Source organism: Sorex araneus, chromosome 5, assembly GCF_027595985.1.
Source record: "Sorex araneus isolate mSorAra2 chromosome 5, mSorAra2.pri, whole genome shotgun sequence".
NCBI lineage: Eukaryota > Metazoa > Chordata > Mammalia > Eulipotyphla > Soricidae > Sorex > Sorex araneus.
The window spans coordinates 98,217,012-98,240,929 of record NC_073306.1 but is presented as its reverse complement, the minus strand read 5'-3'; the positions used below and the strand labels follow the sequence as shown (position 1 = coordinate 98,240,929).

Sequence of the window (23,918 nt, the reverse complement as noted above, 5' to 3'; positions counted from 1 at the left end):
AGCCCACTAACCAGAAGTACGAGTTTGCAGTGTCTCGACTTCTGGCAGAAATTTCTCTGGACTTCATTACTAAAATACCAGAAATCCAAAACTGCGCAGCCACTGTCACGGCCACACGACCTCATATGCTCTTCATTCTCAGCAATGGAAAACAAATTATCAAATGATGCCTTTACGGCAGGTCTGATTGATGGGGGGAAATTCCAAACAATAATAGTGAGTTTTATGTTGAAATATTGAATGTCATAAGAGTAAAGTGAAAATCATCAGCCACACAGGTGGGGGGGTGGGAGGGGAATGAGCGGGAATAGGAGGTATACTGGGGTTTTTGGTGGTGGAACATGTGCACTGGGGTTTTTGGTGGTAGAACATGTACACTGGGTGTTTAATCATTGTATGACTGAGACTTAAACCTGAGACTTAAAAAGCTTTGTAACTTTTCTCATGGAAATTCAATTAAAAAAAAAAAAACAGCATGGTATTAGAACAAAGGCAGAGCCAAAGATCAATGGAACAGGGTTGAATATTCTTACACACAGCCTTAAATAGATGATCATCCAATCTTTGATAAGGAGCAAGAAATGTGAAGTGGAGCAAGGAAAGCCTCTTTAACAAATGGTGCTGGCAAAACTGGACAGCTACATGACAAAAAATGGGTCTAGACCTCTATCTAAGACCATGCATAAAGTCAGATCAAAGTGGATTAAAGACCTCAAATCAGACCAGAATCCATAAGGTTACACTGAAGAAAAGGTCGCAAGGAATCAACAGAGAAGGGGCAGGCATTCTGGTGAGCAACGCGGCCCGGAAAATGCTCCGGACCCGAATTGGGGCCAACACCGGGGAGCCGGAAGGAGGAGGTGCAGCCAGCACACCTTCTCCAGATGGAGCCCTGGCGACACTGAGCAGCAACTAACACGGCTCCAGGATTCGGGACTGGGACACATCCAAGCCGCGGGGGGGGCACTGGACTGGGGCGGCGCCAGCCCAAAACTACAAGTGGTCCCGGCCGCCGGAAGTCATGCCCTCGACCCACCCTCGACGCCATCTTGCCACAATCAACAGAGAAGCGGCAGGCATTCTGGTGAGCAACGCGGCCCAGAAAATGCTCCGGACCTGAATTGGGGCCAACAAAACCGGGGAGCCGGAAGGAGGAGGTGCAGCCAGCACACCTTCTCCAGATGGAGCCCTGGTGACACTGAGCAGCAACTAACACGGCTCTGGCATTCGGGACTGGGACACATCCGAGCCGCGCGGCCGCGCGACCTTTTCTAAAACCTGAAAACGTACAATCTTTTAATGGAAAACTAATTATCAAATGCTTCCTTAATAGGGTTATCTTGTTTGGGGGTATAACTCCCACAACAATAGTGAGTTTTGTGTTGAAATATGGAACGTAATCAAGGTGAAGAGAAAATGAAGTGAAATTCATCAGCTATACAGTTGGGGTGGGGGGCGGGGGGTATACCGGGGATTTTGGTGGTGGAATATGGGCACTGGTGAAGGGATGGTGTTTGAATACGGTATAACTGAGACATAAACCTGAGAACTCTGTAACTTTCCACATGGTGATAAAATAAAAAAAAAAATTTAGAGAGAGCTGGTACACAGGCAGAGAAATAAATAACAAACTGAAAGAAAAAAAAAAAAGGTCGCAAGACCTTGCACAACATTGAAGCTAAAGGTATCTCCAAAGATGAAACACCACTGACCAAGCAAGTGGAGACAGAGATAAACAAATGGGAGTATCTTAAACTAAGAAGCTTCTGTACCTCAAAAAAAAAAAAAAAACAGTGACCAGACCCAGCTGAACCAAATTCAACATGGGCAGCTACTTGCAGAATGTCTCCAGCCTGAGAACCAAGCCGCAACCCCATGCCCGCCCAGGAGGGGAAAGGTATTTCTCTCTCTCGCCTGTCCCTTCCCGGGGATGAAGGGCGTGGGGACCGCCATATTATGACGACCACAGATGGGATTTACAAGCTTGCAATGATCCAATATCCGGAAGAAGTCTCCCTGGACTTAGTTGTTAAAGTACAGAAATCCAAAACCGCGTGGCCGCTACTGTGGCCGCATGATCTCATTTCCCTTCACAACAGGTCTGACTCTAGTGGGGTGCTCCTAACAATAATGGTGAGGACTGTGTTGAAATATTGAATGTAACCGAAGTAAATAGAAAGTAAAGTGAAATTTATCAGTTATAAGAGGGGGGTGCGAGGGTGGGCTGGAAGGGAGGTATACTGTGGGGTTTTTTTGTTTTTTGTTTTTTGTTTTTTTTCGGTGGTGGGATATGGGCACTGGTGAAGGGATGGTTGTTTCAGCATTGTATGATTAAGACTTAAGCCTGAAAGCATTGTAATTTTCCACATCGTGCTTCAATAAAATAAATTTAATAAAAAAAAAAAACCAGTGACCAGAATACAAAGACAGTCTACAGAATGGGAAAGAATATTCACCCAATACCCATCTGATAAGAGGTCAATATCAAGAATATACAAGGCACTGGTTGAATGCTACAAGAAGAAAACATCCAATCCCATTACTGTTGGGATCAACTAGAAAACTCAACAAGGAGAACTTAATAAGGAAACACTGGCTCTGAAGGAAGAAATGGAAGAGAAGGACCCAGCAAACATATATATGAGCCTTCATCCCTCAAAAGTTGTGTATATATTCTTCCCCATGCACACATGACATTCTGCAAGATAGATAACACACTGTGTTACAAAACAGTTTCATGAAATCAAGAAGACAGAAATCATATCACCAGCCTCTCAACCACACTGATTTGGAAATAGAAATAAACCACAACAGAAAGGGAGGATCCCACTTCCCAATGCTCCCGGAAGCACCTCCACAAATCAACTCCAGCACCACCTTCTAAGCTCTACTACAGGCCTTGCTTCAGAGACCCATAAATAAATCTAGAAAGAGATCAAAAGCTGCAGTTAATCTTGGATCCGATCTGCACAAGGCTGAACAGATGGGGTAAATCGGAGGGCGGCGGCGGGTCATCCTGGTGCCAGCCTAAGCAGAGCCCCCAGCAACTGCTTGCTCCCAGAATCCAAAATCACCATCATGCCCCCAGCCTGACCCCACCGTCTCAGGATCTCACCAAGACATAACCAGCTGAAAATTCAGGTATGTGGGCTTTGTGACTGAAATCTCCAGGCTTTCATGGGGTGGGGACGGGCTATCTCCCCCAATCTCCCTGTACTTCCAGAAGCCTTAGCAGACACATCCACACCCCAAAGTGGCCACCCAATTGAAAAGCTACTCCAGCCTTACCTTCCTGATAAAAATGCCGAATGAGGGGGCTGGAGCAATAGCACAGCAGGTAGGGCATTTGCCTTGCATGCGGTCGACCCGGGTTCGATTCCCAGCATCCCATACGGTCTCCTGAGCACAGCCAGGAGTAATTCCTGAGTGCAGAGCCAGGAGTAACCCTGTGCATCGCCGGGTGTGACCCAAAAAGCAAAAAAAAAAAAAAAAAAAAGCCGAATGAACTGAGAAAACACCATGATCTCTTAGCACCTGTATTGCAAACCATAACACGCACAAAAGAAAAAGGAAAGAGAGAAAGCAAGAAGGAAAGTGCCTCCCACAGAGGGAGGCTGGGGGTATGGATGGGATGTTGGGGGATGGTGGTAGGGAAACAGAGATATTGGTGGTGGGAAATGTACACTGGTGGAGGAATGGGTGCTGGATCTTTGTATTACTGAAACCCAATTATAAACAGCTTTATAAAATGGTATATCTCATGAATATTCAATTAAAAACAATTTTTTAAAAAGTAATGTGGAGTTCATGACCAATTCAACCAGCTTGATCAGTGGCCGAATAAATAGCAGTACTCCCACACTTTTAAAAAAAAAAAAAAACAGAAAGGGGAGGAGGGGCTAGACAGTATTCCGGGTAGTGAGCTTGGCTTGCAAGAGACTGACCTAGGTCCAATCCCTGGAATCCCATATGATGCCCTGAGCAACGCCAGGAGTGGTACTGAAGTAACCCCTGAACATTACCAAGTATGGCCCCAAAACTAAAAAAGAAATAGAAAAAAATACCTCAAACATTTCAAAATTAAACAAATACAAAGGGATTCTGAGTTTAAAAAAGAAACTAAAAAGAGCATTGAAAAACAGAACTAGGCTGGAGAGATAGTATGGTGGGTAGAGTACTTGTCTTGCACAGAGCCAACCAGGATTTGATCCTCAGCATCCCATTTGGTCCCCTGAGCCTTTCAGGAGTGATGCCGGAGCACAGAGTCAGGAGTATGTACTGAGCACAGTTGGGTGAGCCTCCCAACCCCTCCCCCCAAAAAAACCTCTGAAATTTCAAAAAAAGAAAAAAAGAAATCGGGGCATTGGTGGCCAGAAATAAGCATCCAAGTACTCTGATGGCTGGGTGTAGTGTTAGAATGACGTATGAGTGAAACCATTATTTAAAGTATTGTAAATCATGATAATTCAATAAACATGAAGAGAAAATAAAAATTCAAAAATTAAAGAGTGATGCTTCCCAACATTGCTCAAAATGCCAGAGACATTCCCCCTCATCCACCTCTGAAGATTCTCAACCAACCAGGTGAGTTTAAATGCAGTGCTGCTCAGGCCCTGCAGTGCTGGGGATGACCCAGACACTCCAGCAATGCTTGAGGGCTCCAGACAGACCCAAGGTGCCAGGTGGAGGCTTTCAAGGTGTAGTCAGTGGGACTGCGTGTGGTCACAGGGCACTAACTAGAGTCAGCCACATGCAAGATATGCAAATTTAATCCCTGTACTATATATCTCTATACTGAAATTAATATTTTCAATCTCCTGTGAACATTTCTTCCATGTGCCTACCTCTAAAACACTGATAACTAACAATCTGTACTCTGTATCCATAACCTGCTGGTTTTTAAATTTTGTTTATTTGTATTCCACATATGAGCAAGGACACGATGTATGTCCCTCTCTAACTTATCTCTCTTGGTAGAACTTATTTCACTCCCCATAACACCCTCAAGATTCATCTGAGTAGTGGCAAAAGACAAGATTTCATTCTTTTTCATGAACGAGTGTGTCACAATTCCTTTCTCTATCAACAGATACTTACGTCAATTTTACAATAATACAATAATAAAAAATAGGGATGCAGGTCCAGAAAGAGAGTACACAAATAAAGGCACATGCCTTACATGCAGCCAACTTTGGTTGATGCCTGACACCACATATGATCCCCTGAGTACAAAGGAGTGAGCCCTAAGAATAAAGCCACTAATGCCTCTGAGAATTGCTTAATTGTAGCCCCAAAGTCAAATTAAATTAAATTCCTTTTTTTTTTTAAATAGGAGGACATACATCTTTTCAAGGAATTGAGGATTTTTGAATCCCCAATAGTAGAATTGCTGGATCATATGGTAGCTTGGTTTTTATTTATTTTTGTTTTGTTGTTACACCAGAAGGTATTTGAATTCCTGAAGGTACTAAGAATTCTTAGGGAACTAGCAATAGCAAGAATCAACCCTGGGGCACCTGTATACAAAGCATGTAATCTAGTCTTTGAACCATTTCCCAGGTCCTACAATTCTTTATTTTGGGCTCCAGGAATATCACACAGCCAGATAATCACACACAAAGCTGTAATTACCAGCCCAAATTTTTTATGTTTTGTTTGGTTTGCAGTGCTGAGAACTGAACTCAAGATCTCACACATACAAGACAATTGATCTACTGCTGCCTATCTACTCAGCCCTATTTTTAATAATTTTAGGAATTTCCACACTATTTTCTATTGAGGCTGCATCAATCCCACTACTACCAACAGTGCACAAGTCTTCCATTTTCTCTACATTCTTGTCAAAACTTACTGTCATTATCATGCTTGGTGTTTGCTCTCCGGAGCACTCAGGGGGACTATGCAGTGCTGGGGATCAAACTCAGGCCTCTAGCATGGAAAACATGTACAGCAGTCATATGAACTGTATGCTAGGCCAAGCACATACTATTTCTTGTCTTTTTAATAAGCCATTCTCCAGAGTATGAGATGGTATATGACTATGCTTTTAATTTATATTTTTTCTAATGATTAATAGTTAAATATTTTTTCATATATCTGCTGGTCATCTCTGTCTTCATTTGGAGTTACTGCCCATTTTTAAATTTGACTGTTTAGTGTTTCTGCTATAGAGCTGCACAAGTTCTTTGCATATTTTGGATAATAACCTATTACCAGACATATGATTCATTCTTATTATATATTATCACTACACTTGTCATCCCGTTGATCTTCTATTTGCTCGAGCGGGCACCAGTAACATCTCCATTCATCCCTGCCTCATGCTAGTGTAGCCCAATGGCATATGCTCGCTCTAGGAACACAAAGAGCCTCAAACCGTTCATTCAGGGTCTTGATGAAGAAGTCCGACCATCTCGTAGGTGGGCGACCAGGAGGTCTTTGGACAGCCCGTGGAATCCAGTCTCTAGTGATTAACAGCTAGATCCCTTGGTAACAACTCTAGTCCAGTGGTCATCTCAAAGTAGCATTACGTGTCTGGCCCATCTGATTTTCAACGCGTTGGCAAACGAGGCAGTGTCCCTGATTCTTGATCGTCAATGGAGGTCCGAACTCCAGATTCCTTCTCTCACTTGAGTGAAATGTGATATTCCAAGCATAGCTCTTTCGATTCCTCTTTGGGATACCCGGATAGCGTTCTCATCCTGTCTGAATAGGGCCCAGGTCTCTGAGGCGTATGTTAGTGCAGGAAGAATGGTAGAGTCAAAAAGATGTGCCCGGAGGCAGAGGTTCTTCGTCCTCTTAACCACTTCTTCGATGCTCTTGAAGGTGTTCCACGCTGCTCTCTTCCTCCTGTGCAGTTCTGGCACCAAGTCGTTCCTCATGTTGAGTTCTCGACCCAGGTACACATAGCCACTGCATTCAGAGATGTTCGTTCCATTGAGAGCAAATGGAGTGTCAGGGACTAGTTTGTTTTTCATGTTTTTCATGAACGTTGTCTTGCTGAGATTCACCTGAAGTCCGAACTTTCCACACTCACGGTCGAAGTCGGCCAGCATTTGTGCTACTTGGCTAATGTTTGGTGTTATTAGAACGATGTCATTAGTGAAGCGGAAGTGGTGTAGTTGTCGACCATCTATCTTCACTCCCATTCCTTCCCATTCCAGTGGTTACATGACATTCTGGAGGGTGGCACTGAAGAGTTTCGGTGAAATGGTATCACCTTGCTGATACCATTATAAATAGGTATAACACCCCCCTTTTTTTTGCTTTTTTTGCTTTTTTGGTCACACCCGATGATGCACAGGGGTCATTCCTGGTTCTGCACTCAGGAATTTCCCCTGGCAGTGCTCAGGGGACCATATGGAATGCTGGGAATTGAACCCGGGTCGGCCACATGCAAGGCAAACGCCCTACCCACTGTGCTATCGCTCCAGCCCCCAAGCCCCTCTCTTTACACTGATGATTACTTCCTTGTAGAATGGTGAGATCCTGGTGGTGAATCCATAATACAGCTCACGAAGGATCCTGATGTACTGAGTTTGAACACCCTATTTGGCTAGGGCTTCAATAACCGCTTCAGTCTCAACAGAATCAAAGGCCTTCTTTAAATTAATGAATGTTAGATAGAACAGCATCTTCAACTCTCGCAAAACTTCAATAAGCTTGGTCACCGTGTGGATATGGTCGATCATGCTGAATCCCCTTCGGAACCCGGCTTGCTCGCATGGTTGTCCTTCGTCTAGTGTTCTGCATATTCTATTCAGGATGACTCGAGTGAACAACTTGTAGACGACAGACGACAGGCAGATTGAGCGATAGTTGCCAAGATCATGGATGTCTCCCTTCTTGTACAACTGAACAGTCCTGCTGGTTTTCCATTGGGGCGGAACCTTGCATTTTGACGGTAGCATGTGAAGAGCCGAGCCAGTGTATTGACGAGTACTGGCAGCAGATTCTTCAGGTGTTCGGGTCTGACCTTGTCTGTACTGGGTACTATACATGTCTTTACCGATAAAATGGCGTGTCAGATTTCAGAAGGGAGGACGTTGGGAACAACATATCCATCCTGCAGAATTTGGTATGTGGGCAGGTGAACGTGGCTGTTAAAGAGATTCAAGTAGAAGTCATGAATAATCCTCTCCACTGTCCTTCTGGAAGATGTAATAGATCCATCAGGACGTTGGAGGGCAGTCATCTTGGTCTTGTAGTTTGAGAAGGACAGGCGATCGTTGCAAATACTTTTCCCGGCTTCTGCCGCATCGGCCAACACTGCTGCTCTTCTCTCTTTGAGGTCTGACTTGATCGCCTCTCTGCACAGTTTTTCGAGCTCGGACATTAGCTTGTGATTGCCTGAGGCTTGTGCCAAACCATGTTGTCGAATGAGCTCAAGAGTTTCCGAAGACAGGCATCTGTTTGTGACTTTCCCACTCTCAGCATTCCTCAAACAGTCATGGAAGTGCTGAACCAGTCTATCGTATTCCTCATCAATGCTGTCAATGACGGCATCTTCCCACTTGCAATAGTACCAAGAGCTCCCGGCTGGTGGTAATTTTGGGAGTTCTCTTCTTAAACTTAAACTTTGCAGTCCTTTCTCCCCACTCTGTGAAGTAGAATTTTCCACGAAGGAGACAGTGGTCCGATCCCTTTTGGAATTTTGGGACAGCAGCGACATCGGTCAGGCAAAATATCGATTGAATATTGATGAGGTCAAAAACGTCGTGGAACTGTCCACTGGGAGACTCCCATGTCCACTGTTTAGATTCAGCCTTCTGGAACTGTGAGTTACCATGGATGGTCTTGGTTGACATGATGAACTCAAGACAGTCTCTCACCCTGTTCGTTCCATTCTAGGCCATGACATATTACCTATTACCATATAACATGACCTATTACCAGACATATGATTCATTCTTCTAATTATATATTATAATAGCTCCCAATTTATAAAATCCATGTAGTAAGATTCCAAAGCAATATGCTGAATACAATATCCTAAAGAAAATCATTCTAGTCTTAAATTCAAAATGAGAAAGCTGGGCAAGCTACAAGAGTAATGTATAAAACATATATACTTGCAAATGAAAAACAAAGAATCAACTTGCAGGTTAAAATTATTTGCTGGTGGATATTTTTGTTTGTTTTCTGACTTCTTTGATTGGCTATTTTTGGTGAAAGCTTTTTTTCAAGAGACATCTACTAGTACTAACAATCACAAACAATTCATGATTACCAAATGACTCCAGAATTCCACTCCAAGTCATATACACAAGGCAATTAAACACAGATGCCAGTAACAAAAATCTGTACACAAATCATCAAATCAGCATAATTTGTAACACTTAAAGAGTAAAAACAACCCAAATATCCATCTATTCATGAATGGATAAATGAATTACAATACACCAAAAAAACTGAATATTATTTAGTCATAAAAGTGAAGAAGTGATGGGGCTGGAGAGATAGCACAGCGGGTAGGGCGTTTGCCTTACACGCGGCCGACCCAGGTTCAAATCCCAGCATCCCACATGGTCCCCTGAGCACGGCCAGGGGTAATTCCTGAGTGCAGAGCCAGGACTAACCCCTGTGCATCGCCAGGTGTGACCCAAAAAGCAAAAAAAAAAAAAAAAAAAAAAGTGAAGAAGTGCTAAAACAATTAGACAAACTATAAGTCAATGTTACACTTAAAATAGACCCAAGAAGTCACAAATTACATGATTCCATTTATATGAAATGTTTGTAAGAAAAAACTTAACAGAGACAAAGTAAAAAAAAAAAAAAATGTAGTTATGGTACCAGGAGATAATGAAGAGGAGCAAGGGAAGATTCTTCCTTCAACAAATATGATGAGAAACCTGGATGGTCACATGTCAAAAATGAAATAGGAACCATATCTCATACCCTTCACAAAAGTTAACTCAAATGGGTTAGTGACCTTGAGTTTCGAACAGATTCCAGAAAACACACTGGCAAAACATCAGGATATGAACTTCAGAAATATCTTCAACTAATTCCAAAAGACAACAAAATCAAGAATAAACATAGTACTACATCAAATTAAAAAGGATTTGCTTGGCAAAAGATTCAGGCTATTAAAAAAGAGCCATACTAATTTTGCACAGAGTACATTAGATAAAGGAATAATGCCCAAGGTAGACAAAGCACTTTGAAAGCTCAACACAAATAACAATAATCTCTTTTTTTTTTTTTTTTTTTTGCTTTTTGGGTCACACCCAGCGATGCTCAGGGGTTACTCCTGGCTCTGCACTCAGGAATTACTCCTGGCGGTGCTTGGGGCACCATATGGGATGCCGGGGATCGAACCTGGGTCGGCCGCGTGCAAGGCAAACGCCCTACCCGCTGTGCTATCGCTCCGGCCCCTCATTTTTTTTTTTTTTGATGAGAAGAGGAAACAATTCTTGAGACACTTCTCTCAAGACATACAGATGGCCAACAGAAATAAGAAAAAGGGTTAATTTGCACTGGGATGGTGGTGGTGGTTGAATTTTTAAGACTTCCTACAAAGTATCAAGAATCATGACAGAAGAAGATAGTTTCTCATTAATACTGAGTAAGAGTAAAGAGACAACAAATTCCACACTCAGAGGAAAACTTTGAATCACAAGTTCAATACAAAACTGTTATTCCATTTTAGAACCACAAACTTTTCAGAATTTATTAACTCAGAAAATTTACCAACCTCATATTCTGTGTGAAAGTGTTTTCACAGGATGTATACTGCAACACAAACTAACAATAAGGAGGGGCCTGGGGATGTGACTCAGGGTTTAAGCTCATACTCTGCATGCATGAAACTTTAATCCCCGGTGCTACCAAAAAGAGAATAAGGTATGAAATACAATAACCTTATACTTTATACTGTTAGCCAGAAACTGACACATATACTTTAACTCCCAGCAATAAGCAGGTACTGTTTAGAATCATGTTCCCACAATAACAGCTCAAAAACTGGACATAATGCAGCTTTTTGAGGCAATGGGCAGTAGCAGATGAAATTATCTCCAAGAAAAATTAAACAAATAAAACAAATGCCCCAATTCTAGGCTTTCTAAAAACAGTCCTGGCCAGGGGCTGGAGCAATAGCACAGTGGGTAGGGCGTTTGCCTTGCACGTGGCTGACCAGGGTTCAATTCCCAGCATCCCATATGGTCCCCCGAGCATCACCAGAAGTAATTCCTGAGTGCATGAGTCAGGAATAACCCCTGCGCATCGCCGGGTGTGACCCAAAAAGAAAAAAAAAAAAAACAGTTCTGGCCAAGGGAACCCAAATAGTGCCCCCTAGTCTTATTTATTGAAAAAGAACCACATAAATTTGGAATAGCCAGATGGAAAGATTTTCTAGAACCTCCAGAGAGAAAGAATTACAAAGACAACAATGTTCTGAAATCTAAATTTGGGTAACCTTAAATCTGGCTGAATTACAATCAATAAACACAAAGGGAAAGCATAAATCTTAAAAGGCTGAACCAAAAAATTCTCTGGTGAAATAACTATCAGGAATATATCACTGTCACTGTCATCCCGGTGCTCATCGATTTGCTGGAGCGGGCAACAGTAATGTCTCCATTGTGAGACTTGTTGTTACTGGTTTTGGCATATTGAATATACCACGGGTAGCTTTCCAGGCTCTGCCGTGCGGGCGAGATACTCTCGGCAGCTTGCCAGGCTCTCCAAGAGGGGCAGAGGAATCGAACCCAGGCCGGCTGCGTGCAAGGCAAGCGCCCTACCCACTATGCTATGGCTCCAGCCCAGGAATATGTATAAAACTATATATGAAAACTATAAACCAATTCTTATTGATTTATACAATGCCAGAACTCATATAGTGCCAGAACTTATTCAAATTTCTTACAGCTTGAAAGAAGAAATCTGACTGAATATACAAGATGTTCAGAAGTTACATCTAGAATAAAACCACTCTAGACCTACCCTTAGAGGGTTTAAAATTTAATCTCACGTGTTAAGAAAAATGCTACAGGGCTGGAACAATATATACAATAAAACAATATAGAGGGTAGGGTACTTGCCTTGCAAGTGGTGGACCCAGGTTCCATTCCCCATGCTACATATGTCCTCCAAGCCCCACCAAGAGTGATCTCTGATCATCAAGCCAGGTGTAAACCCTGCACACTGCCAGGTGGTCCCAAAACCAAAAACAAACAGTCAGGTTATTCCTGGCTCTGTGCTCAGGGATCACTCTTGACAATGCTCAGAGAACCCTATGAGTTACCAGGAAGCAAATCAGGGTCAGACATGTGCAAGGCAAGAGTCTTACCTACTATACTATCTCTTCAGCCCCCAATAAATCAATAAATACAACAGAGAGAGAGAGAGAGAGAGAGAGAGAGAGAGAGAGAGAGAGAGAGAGAGAGGAGTCAGAGATAGATGACTGGCTGGCTGTCAATGTATACATACATACAGAGAATTATATTTGAGGCTAGGGAGATAGCTCAACTGGCAGAGCACATGCTTAGTATATATAAGATCAAGTTAGATTAGGAAATACAGTCCCCCAGCATCACTCTTACTAATTAGGGGAGGAGAGATGGAGCCACCCGCAGAAATGCTCAGAGGCTATTCCCAGCTCTGTGTTCAGGAATCACTTCTTGCTGTTGGGGTTTGAGGGCCCGTGTGTGGTGACAGGAATGAACTGGGGAAAACCACAAGCAAAACAAGTACCTTACCTTACTGTACAATCTCTCCAGCCCTGAAAACAATTTTTTTAAAAAGTAAGGGGAGGAATCATTTTTGGTTTTACCTAGAAATGCATTAATAGGAAAAATAAAGAAAAAACATAAAATACATACACGCAATTTGCAGAGTTTTGTTCCTTACCTGCTGGTGCCGGCTGCTGGGAAAAGTATACTGAACAGAGTGAGGAGGATAACGACTTTGTTCTGTGCTGAATGCTCCTTGGTTGGGAGGATAACCTGAACTTGACATTATCAGTAGAGAAGTCCTCACCAGGATGTGAGATCAAGTCCAACAAATAACCATGTTTCTAGGAAACCACCTAAACAAGATGGGGGGAAAATAGAATTGATATGAACTAAAGCACCAGGTGTACATCTAATAAATTATAACAATATAAATAGAATCATAATAACCTGTGAAAGTTTTCTCACGTGTAATTTACTTATTAGAAGATACTAAATTAGAAAAATAAGAGATCCTCATTTTTTTCTGAGTCTCTCATGTATACAAGAGAAAAAATATTTTGTCTCATAAAAAAGGAAAATATCAATGTCTCTCTCTTTTTTTCATGTTTTTTAATTGAGACACCGTGAGAACAGTTACAGGGTTTTCAGGATCAAGTCTCAGTAGTGCAATGATCAAACACCCATCCCTTCACCAGTGCACATGATCCACCACCAAGAACCCCAGACACCCTCCCTTCCTCTCCCCCTCTGCCTGTGTGGCAGATGATTTTCAATTAACTCTCTCACTGCTATGATAACATTCAATTTTTGACTGAAAACTCACTATCATTATTTGGAGTTTCCCCCCAACAGTCAGACCTATCAGAATGGCATCATTACATCGTATGTTTTCTATTGTTGATAACAATGAGCATATAATGTTGCACGGTCTTGAAATTGGCCGCCCCGTTTTGGGATTCTGGTATTAAGACCAGAGGTATTTCTGCCAGCAGCCGCTGCATTCCAAGATTGGTTTGTGTGCCTCTGGGATCATGGCTGTTCAGGAGCAGGGAAGCTATGCGTGAAGGCCACTAGGGTCTCTTTAGGGCAGGAAGCAGGGCCGGTTCTGCCCCCTGCCTCCACTGCGAGATTCCCCATGCGTCCCATCATTGCAAGCTCCTACTTCTCTGTCCAATTGGCACTAAACGGTGGTGGTCACCATGCTGCTGAGCGGGGAAAAGGATGAAGACAAAAACCCTTTCCTTCCCAGGGCTGCATGGGACCGTAGTTTAGCTCAAAGTCTACGAGTGGAGCTGCCAGCAGCCTCTGGGTTTCTGTGCCTCTGGTATAAATGTCTCTCTTTTTATACTTAATAAAGATTCTGTAATTTATCACAAAAAATGTCGATAACTAAAAGAGTACAAATAAGTAAAGGTATCCTCCATTTTTCAAAAGCTCACATCACAGAAATTCAAAATTTCTTAACGCAGGGCCAGTATTATAGTCCCTTGATACGGGTGCAATGGAACAGTGAGATCCCTGGCATCCACATGGAATGATCCCTGAGTGGTTCTGAGTAAAAACCAGGAGACACCCTAAAGACAACTGTCTGTGGTGCTGGAGCGATAGCAGAGCGGGTAGGACGTCTGCCTTGCATGCAGCCGACCAAGGTTTGGTTCCCCAGCATCCTATATGGTCCCCCGAGCACCATCAGGAGTAATTCCTGAGTACAGAGCCAGGAGTAACCCCTGTGCATCACTGAGTGTGACCCAAAAAGCAATTAAAAAAAAAAAAGAAAAAAGACAACTGTCTGTGCACCCCCCCACCCCCCAAAAAAAAATGTTAACAGGCACATAGTAATATTCATAGTGGAAAGAAAGCATATAATGTAAACAATACCAGAAGGCCCATATTATGTCCTCAAGCCTTAGAATCACAGGAAAATTGATCCTGGGGACAGATTCTACATTTTGAAAGGACTGTGAGAAGGCCTTCACTCAAACTTGGTGTCTTACTAAGCAAAGAAAAAAATCATACCAGAAATCACATAAATGATTGATATGTGGGAAGGCCTTCACTCCACCCTCTAGACTTAAGAGAAGTCTTATATATGTAAGGAATGTGCAAGGCCTTCACTCAACCCGTAACCCTTACTAGCCGTATGAAAACGTATACTGGAAAGAAATCTTGTTTGTAAATGTGGGAAGGCCTTTGCATACCTCAAGCCTTTTAGACATCATAAAATGCACACTGGCTGAGTCGATCCCTAATAACTATCCCCAAGTTCTGAAGAGTCCCCATAGAGAAGACAAGTTTTGTTTGGACCAGGAGTGTTAGGGGGCTGCAAGAGTGCAGCCAAGAAGCAAATAATCCAGGTAGCATGTGACAAGCTTCCAGTGATATCAGTACTTGCTGATGATCAACGGGGCTTTGACTATAGCAGTATCTCGGCATTTGGACTTCACATGCATATTAATTTGTAAATAATGGGTCTTGGCAATAGAAGTCAGGTGACTAAATAAAAACTAAGTATAGGGGCCGGAGCGGTAGCACAGCGGGTAGGGCGTTTGCCTTGCACGCGGCTGACCTGGGTCCGATTTCCGGCATCCTATATGGTCCCCCAAGCACTGCCAGGAGTAATTCCTGAGTGTAAAGCCAGGAGTAACCCCTGAGCATCACTGGGTGTGTCCCAAAAAGCAAAATAAGTAAATAAATAAATAAAATAAAAAAATAAAATAAAAACTGAGTATAAACAGGTAAAACCTCTCAAAGCAACAAAAAGCTTCAAAAATTCTTAGAGAGTCTTAAAAACCCTGCAATCAAATATAACAATATTCACATAAACTTATTTCCTACATCTATTGATATTGCAAGTTTTCTCATCAATTTTAATCCTAGATTTTTAATAACGGTTGGAGCTTTTTGTCTTCAGTAAATTTCCCTCCCCACCCTGAGCAGAGCCCCGGCAGCCAAAGATCTCCAGAACTCAGCCACAGCCATGCTCAAGGCCCCTCTCCACACATTCAGACTAGCCTCACACATGAAGGAACTGGCAGAAGAACCCAGGTGTGCGGGACCCGGGGCTGAGATCTGCAAGTCTGCTCAGATCGGGACTGGACCTCTTCCACCCAGACCCCTCATTTTCCAGTAGCTTGGCAGCCACACCCACAAACTGCCACTGGTACCATGTAATCCCATCAACGGCCAAGATCCAGAGACTGTAAGACACTGCTCCAGAAAGCACTTGGCCGCAAATGCCTAGTTATAGCCTAGTTCTCCCTCTCGGAGAACCCCACAAGTGTACTGAGAGCATCCTGCCCACACGGTAGAGCCTGGAAAGCTCTTTATGACATATTCGATATGCCAAATACAGTAACAATGATGGGTCTCATTCCCCTTACCCTGAAAGAGCCTCCAATGGGGCACCACTGGGAAGAACGAGTTAAGAGAGGCTGCTAAAATCTCAGGGCTAGGATGAATGGAGACATTACTGGCGCCCACTCAAGCAAATCGATGATCAAATCGATGACAGTGATACAGTGATACAACAGGATACAACAGGCCATTTAGCTTTTACGGAAAATCCACATTAGTTTCACTAACAAAAATATATTTGAAGAGGATTTTGATTTTATGAGAAACAAATGCTATATATTACACCTGGATTCTATCCCCAGCATACATTCTAGTTCTCTAAACCCTGTCAGGAATTATCCCTGAGTGCAGAGCCAGGAGTAAGCCCTAGCACTGCCAGATATGGTAACAACAAAAAACCCAAGGGGCCAGAGCACTAACACAGCAGGCAGAGCTTTTATTTTGTACACAGTCAAGCCAGATTTGATTCTGGCACCTCGTGTGATCTTCCAAGCCCCATCAGAAATTATATCTAAGTGCTTGTATGACTGAAACTCAAACATAAAAACTTTGTAACTGTTTCTCACGGTGAATCAATTAAAAGGGGGAAAATAATAATAAAATAGCACTGTAGCACTGTCGTCCCATTGTTCATCAATTTGCTTGAGCGGGCACCAGTAACGTCTCCATTGTGAGACTTGTTGTTACTGTTCTTGGCATATAGAATACACCATGGGTAGCTTGCCATGCTCTGTCATGCAGGCGGAATGCTCTCAGTAGCTTGCCGGGCTTTCCGAGAGGGATAGAGGAATTGAACCCGGGTCAGCCGCATACAAGACAAATGCCTTACCCGCTGTGCTATCGTTCCACCTCATAATAAAATAATAAAATAAAATTAACATTCTGAATTTAAAAAAAAAGTAATGTGGAGTTCATGCCCAATTTAATCAGCTTAATCAATGGCTAAATAAATAGCAGTACTCCTACACCATTAATAAAAAAAAAAAAAAAAAAAAAGAAATTATATCTAAGTGCAATTGGCAGCACTGCCCAGTACAGCACTAAATCTCAAAAAAAACCAAAAATGTATATTGGGGCCAGTGAGATAGTACAGTGGGCAGGACATTTGCCTTGCTTATGACAGACCCAGGTTAAATTCCTAGCACTACATATGGCCCCCCAAGCACTGCTAGGTTAGGAGTAATCCCCTGTCTGAGTGCAGAGCCATGAGTAACCCCTGAGCACCATCATGTGAGACCAAAACAAAACCAAACCTCAAATACCATATAGTACAAAAACAAAAATCTATGGTTATAAATTTAGAAACTGCGGGGAGAAAATGTTTCTATATTTTATTGTTTTCGAGTCATCTGAGCAGTGCTCAGCTACTCCCAGTGGGTGCTAAAGACTAAACTCGAGGTTCCCAGGAAAGGCGTGCACTCAGCTACTTGACCACAGAAGTCCTGTGCTAAAAGTTGTCAGGAGTATTTAAGTATTTGTATGAAAGAAATACTCTTCAATTTTTTTCATTTGAATCATTTAAACCTGCAAATCTAGTTGGTGTCAACTCCTACAGCATGGACTGCTACAGGACTGCTGCAGCCCAAGGTCGCTTCAGGTTTTCAGCCTTCTCACACTGCAATGACCAGGTGGAAGATATATGCTGCATCAAACTTTAAATTTCACCATCTCCTGGTTTTCCTTGACACTGACAGGACAAGCTTTTGCATGGTTTGAGGGCTGAAAGTTCTTGATTTCCTCAATTCTATGAGGCTCATTTAAGTGGCATTAAGGAGAGGGCACTGCAAGTGGCAGGAAACAATAAAGACAAAGAAGCAAGAAGCGTTGTCTTTATTAAACAATTCTGACTCAAAATGACAGCCTAAGGAGGCACTGGGGTGGAAAAGCTTTCAAAGAAGTACAAAATAAGCTAATTACTTCATGAAATATATTTCTGAAAATTAGGATTTTAAAAAATCTGTACAACAAACATGAATCCCCTCATTCAAAGGTTTTTCTTCTAAGATTCATAGTGACAAAAACAAGTGTAGGATTTTCTTAGGGTTCGAACCAGATGAACGGACACACACACACACACAACCATACCAGCAATACTGAAGGGACTGTGCAATGCCAGAGACTAAACCTGTGTCCTCAAACAGAGCATGCACTCCAGTCCCCTGACAGCTATCTCCTCTAGCCCCACGTATAATTTTTTATACTATAAAAGGAAGTGTGGCAACCTGAAATTACCTAAAAAAAAAAAAAGAAATTATCTACGTAAGTAATTAAATCAGTATCTTCCAAAGAACTACACAGATTACAAAATTATGCATGAAGTAAACATTAAGGTATAAAACAAACCAATATTTTACATAATTAAATATGAAAAGTTCGCCTATATCATTTCAGATTCTACACAGCAACTAACATTTTAAAATTCACTACTTGCAGGTCAGGATAATTCAAAGGGTTGGAGTACATGTCTTCAATGGTTTTGATCTGTAGCACTGTAGCACTGTGTCCCGCTGTTCACATCGATTTGCTCGAGCAGGCACCAGTAACATCTCCACTGTGAGACTTGTTGTTACCATTTTTAGCATATTGAATACTCCACAGTAGCTCTGCGTGCAGGCGGGATACTCTTGGTAGCCTGCTAGGCTCTCCGAGAGGGACGAAAGAATTGAACCCAGGTGGGCCGCGTGCAAGGCAAGCACCCTACCCGCTGTGCTACCGCTCCAGCCCAGTTTTGATCAATAATACAATACAGTACCCTGAGATACACTGGGTGTGACTCTCAAACATCATTCTGAAAGTAGTGCTACGCACCTCCAGGTACAGATCAAGAACCAAAGAAAATATAACCACTAATCTGCTTTGGGTATGGTATGAATAACAGATTTAAAGGAAGTCTGGGAGATAGCACAGGAGTCAGGGATACATGCTTTGCTTGCTGAGGACCCCGATTTGAAGCCCTAGCAACACATTCTCCTCTACCCATTGAGGCCCCAAAGCACTTTCAGGCATGACCTTCGTGGCCCCCTGGGGCCACTAAGACCTATCCAGTAAACTGTCCAGCCCACCTGACTGCCATCAGGAGTTGTCTTAGGGTCTCCTGAGAACAGCTTGGGAGGTCCCTCTCAAAACAATAATAACCACAATTTTATCTACAAAGAATGTTAAACTATCCCTCCTTTTACCAAAAACCTATCTGAGGTTAACACATCTTCATAACTTTAACAAAACAACATAATGCAAGACTGAGTGTAGAAGCAAATATGAGAACCAAGCTATCATCTTTTCAGCCAATATTAAAAGTTTGTAAAATGTAAAAAACAATGGGGCTGGAGCAATAGCACAGCGGGTAGGACGTTTGCCTTGCACACAGCTGACCTGGGTTCAATTCCCAGCATCCCATATGGTCCCCTAAGTACTGATTGCAAAGCCGGGATTTACCCCTGTGCATTGCTGGGTGTGACCCAAAAAGAAAAAAAAATGTAAAACACAAATAGAATGCCACTGGGAACAAATTCGTCACAAGGATTGGTGTTAGGAATCGAAACAGAAGCCTCATGCTGCAAAAGAAATGGTTCTACCATTGAGCCATTCACAATAAATTAATAAAAAGCTTTAAGTTTTTCCAGTTTTAATATCTGAATGTTAAATTTCAATATATATATAGGAAAAGCTCAAATAGGAAAAGCCTCCTGTGGGGGCTGGAAAGATAGCTCAAACAGCTGCTGTGCATTCTTTGAATGCAGATGACCTAGGTTCAATTCCTGGTACCACATGAACACCGTAGGGAGTGATCCCTAAGCACTGAGCCAAGAGTAGTACACAAGCACCGCTGAGTACAATCCAAGCACCAAATTTTAAATTAAATAAAAAGCAGTGCTCAGAAAACTTCAGTGAAGTGCTCACTGGGAATTAGCTTATGCTCGCACATATCTGGTTGTTATACACTGGAGATCCCACACTTTGTTGTAACACTGAGAATCAGGAATGATAGGAGCAAACTGCAAAGTGGTGTCAAGCATGTGCCAAAGAAGCTACAGGAAGAAGAGAACACCAATCTAAAGGCAGACTAGAATGGACATGGAAGTGCAACAGAGTCAAGAGACCTTACAGTACAGCAAGAGACCTTATCCTACACAACAGCAAGAACTACCTTGGTTCCTGATTACTCATTATATGAGCAATCCCATGAGAAACAATCATACTACTTTTCTCGTCGTTGGATAACTATTAAACTGTCTTCTAGTTTTACATTAAGTCCTCCTTATTAGAATATATACTATATTAAGGATATATAGTCTCTTTTCTTAGAGTAAAAAAAACTTGGGAAGCAACCCAAATATCATATACATATGAAAACTACATACATCTACATACATGTATAAGGAACAAAGGATCAATGAACATATAAAATGTGGAACAGTCACATGATGAAATATTACATACTGTCACACAAACTTGGAAGAACCCTGAAAACACACTGAGTAAAAAAAACTCATCGCTGAAAATCCATATACTGTATCATTCCACAGAAAGTCCAAGATAGGCAAATTTATAATGAGAAAATAGATTAGCTACAAAATGAATTATTTAGAATATTCCTGTGGGGCAGGCTTGAGTGGTGGTGGGAACCTTCAAAATATGGTGGTAGAAAGGTGTAATGGTGGTGGGATTGGTGTTGAAATACTGAATGTAATCAATTACTGTGAATAACTTTATGAAAACAAAATTTTAAAAAAATTAAGTATATTATTAAGGCTGGAGAGATAGCAAAGCCGACAAAGCGTTTGCCTTGCAAGCGGCCAACCCGGGTTTGATTCCCAGCATCCCATATGGTCCCCCAAGCACTGCCAGAAGTAATTGCTGAGTGCAGGAGCCAGGAATAACCTCTGTGCATTGCCGGGTGTGACCCAAAAAGCAATATATATATATATATATATATATATATATATATATATATTATACCATGTATCTGCTAATCAGATTACTGCCTAGAAATAGTGGCATGAGCATGATGAAATAATGGATGACAGCTAAAATGTGCAAGGTTTCATAGGTATTATAGTGTGGGAAAATATAATATAAAATTAATCATGCTAGCCATTTTCAAGCATACATTTCTGTAACATCACATACATCCCCAATATTCACACTGTTATACAATCAACACCTCCGTTTTTTTTTTTTCTTTTCAACATTCCCATCTGAAGCTCTGTAGTAGAGTATTATCTCAGAGCACTGCCACTGGGGTTCAAGTACCACATCGTGCTCAACTTCCAATGCACCACAACTGAAGTGCGAGACTCAGATATCACAGGAATAAGGGAGGGGGGATTGATATACCATATTTCATTCATGGCCTACATATTGTCGTCATAACTCACATTACCGAAAATACCATTCATGTTTCTTTAATTTTTTTCCTTAAAATATTCTCAGTCATTTCTCAAACCAAGGTTACCTCTTGCTGTTGCTGCTATTGTTGGACAGGGAACATGCAAAAGTGTCAGGGCCAAAACCTGAAGGTCTCTTTTAGAAGGCCTAGGATCCACCAGAAGTATGTGCTCAATCGCTTAAGTATTAGCCTGGCCCAACCTGAGGTTAGAATACCAAAGGATATGTGCAGAACCCACACCCAGCAATGCTCAGGCATTACTCCTAGTTCTACACACAAGAAGTACTCCTTAAAGGGATAGACACGACCTTTCAGAATCTGTATTGTAAACCATAATGGCCAAAAGAGAGGAGAGAGAAGAGAGGAGGGAGTAGAGGAGAGGAAAAAGGAGAGGAAAGGAGAGAGGGGAGAAGGGGGAGGGGAAGAATGAAAGTGGTAGGAGGGAGAAGGGGAAAAGCGATGACAGTATTTCTTGATGGTGGTGGTTGTTTTTTGGGAATAACCACCTAATTGATCTCCCAAAGCCAACTAAGATTTCTAGTCTCCAGATGTACTTTATTTAATTTTTTTTTTTTTGCAATGCAAAACTCAGCATTGCACAGGGGTTACTCCTGGCTCTGCACTCAGGAATTACTCCTGGCGGTGCTCAGGGGACCATATAGGATGCTGGGAATCAAACCCGGGTCGGCCACATGCAAGGCAAATGCCTTACCCACTGTGCTATCACTCCAGCCCCTCCAGATATACTTTAGAAATGTACTCTCTCCAATTTTAGAAATAGTATACACACCAGCCCAGCCTCCAGGTGGCCCCGGCCGCCGGAAGTCACACCCTCGACCCACTCTTGGCGCCATTTTGCCACATTCAACAGAGAAGCCAGGCCTTCTGGTGAGCAACGCGGCCGGAGAATGCTCTGGACCAGAGACGGGGTCAGCAACACCGGGGATCCAGACAGAGGAAGTACAGCCAGCACACCTTCTCCAGATGGAGCCCTGGCGACACTGAGCAGCAACTAACACAGCTCCAGGACGCGGGACTGGGACAACTCCGAGCCGCGTGACCTTTTCTAAAAACTGAAAACATACAATCTTTTAATGGAAAACTAATTACCAAATGCTTCCTTGGTAGTAGGGCTGTCTTTCTTGGTGGGAAACTCCAACAACAATAGTGAGTTTTGTGTTGAAATATGGAACATAATGAAGGTAAAGAGAAAATGAAGTGAAATTCATCAGTTACACAGTTGGGGAGGGGGTATACTGGGGTGAAATATGGGCACTGGTGAATGGATGGGTGTTTGAATATTGTATAACCGAGACATAAACCTGAGAACTTTGTAACTTTCCACATGGTGATTCAATAAAAATTTTTTTAAAAAAAGAAAAGAAATAGTATACACATATATTTTATTGTTTTTTTTTTTTTTTTTTTTTTGCTTTTTGGGTCACACCCAGCAATGCTCAGGGGTTACTCCTGGCTTTGCACTCAGGAATTACTCCTGGCGGTGCTTGGGGGACCATATGGGATGCCGGGGATCGAACCCAGGTCGGCCGCGTGCAAGGCAAACACCCTACCCGCTGTGCTATCGCTCTGGCCCTACACATATATTTTAAATACATACATATCTCCTTATAAATAGCAGCATATTGGATATGTACTATTTTATTTTATCTTACTTGTATTACTTACTAATTTATCTTGATGAGCTTTCTCATGAGTTCATAAACTTCAGAACAAGATAAATAGCTCAAAAGGCTGAAGCACAACACTGGGGTGCAGAAGCCCTGGGTTCACTCCCAGCACTGTGTGGCCCTGTTCTGCATTCCATTGCCAAGCATCTCTGGAGTGGTCCTAATGGCCCCCAGCACTTTTAAGCCTCAGTAAAACTGAAACAAGTACTTCAGGAAGCTGTCCCAGGGACCCCTGCGCACTGTTTGGGAACTCCCTTCTCCAAAAATATACAACTTCTTTATTCTCTTCCAATTGTAGAATGCACTCATTCTATTAATGCTCATGCATGTATTCTTTCCCAAGTAACTCTGATCTGGACCCAAACAAATGCTTATGTGACCTATACCTTAGCTCTCTGAATTCAGACATTCCAAGTAAATAAATGACTAAAGAGGTAAAAGAAAAAACTCTGTAAGAGTTCATCAGGATCATCCAAGTTGTTTTCCTACAGTAGACTACATAATATGAAATCAATGTAGTGTGATAGTATATCATGACGTTGGGTTTAATTTTCAGCTGTAACAAGTCATGAGTTCAACAAATGCATTCAGTAAAACTAAAATGTAAGTTAAATGATTTACCCAGCCTGTGATGTTAAGAGTGCCTGCGCTCTACATGTGAAACAGCAAATTTGATCCCCAGCAACAGCCACATCACCAAGTGCAATCCCTGGCACAACTAGTATAAGCGATGCCCCTACTTTTTAAGTGTGTCCCTGTGTGTAGGGGACATCAGAGAGTTCAGGAATACTGCAACCAAGACAGGAGCAG

At 42.3% G+C, this 23,918-nt stretch overlaps 1 protein-coding gene across 16 annotated transcripts in view; it reads right to left on the bottom strand.

Moving 5' to 3' along the window:
• Positions 1–23,918, bottom strand: part of NCOR1 (nuclear receptor corepressor 1) — a 208,997-nt gene that overhangs the window by 164,295 nt on the left and 20,784 nt on the right. For 15 of the 16 annotated variants that reach the window (XM_055137996.1, XM_055137997.1, XM_055137986.1 and 12 more), the window contains exon 2: positions 12,853–13,030. In XM_055137996.1, the coding sequence (XP_054993971.1) occupies positions 12,853–12,960 (108 nt within the window). In that variant the 5' untranslated portion in view covers positions 12,961–13,030. Of the gene's footprint in view, positions 1–12,852; positions 13,031–22,210; positions 22,231–23,918 lie in introns of those variants that run through there. The other variant, XM_055137987.1, reaches the window with a different exon arrangement.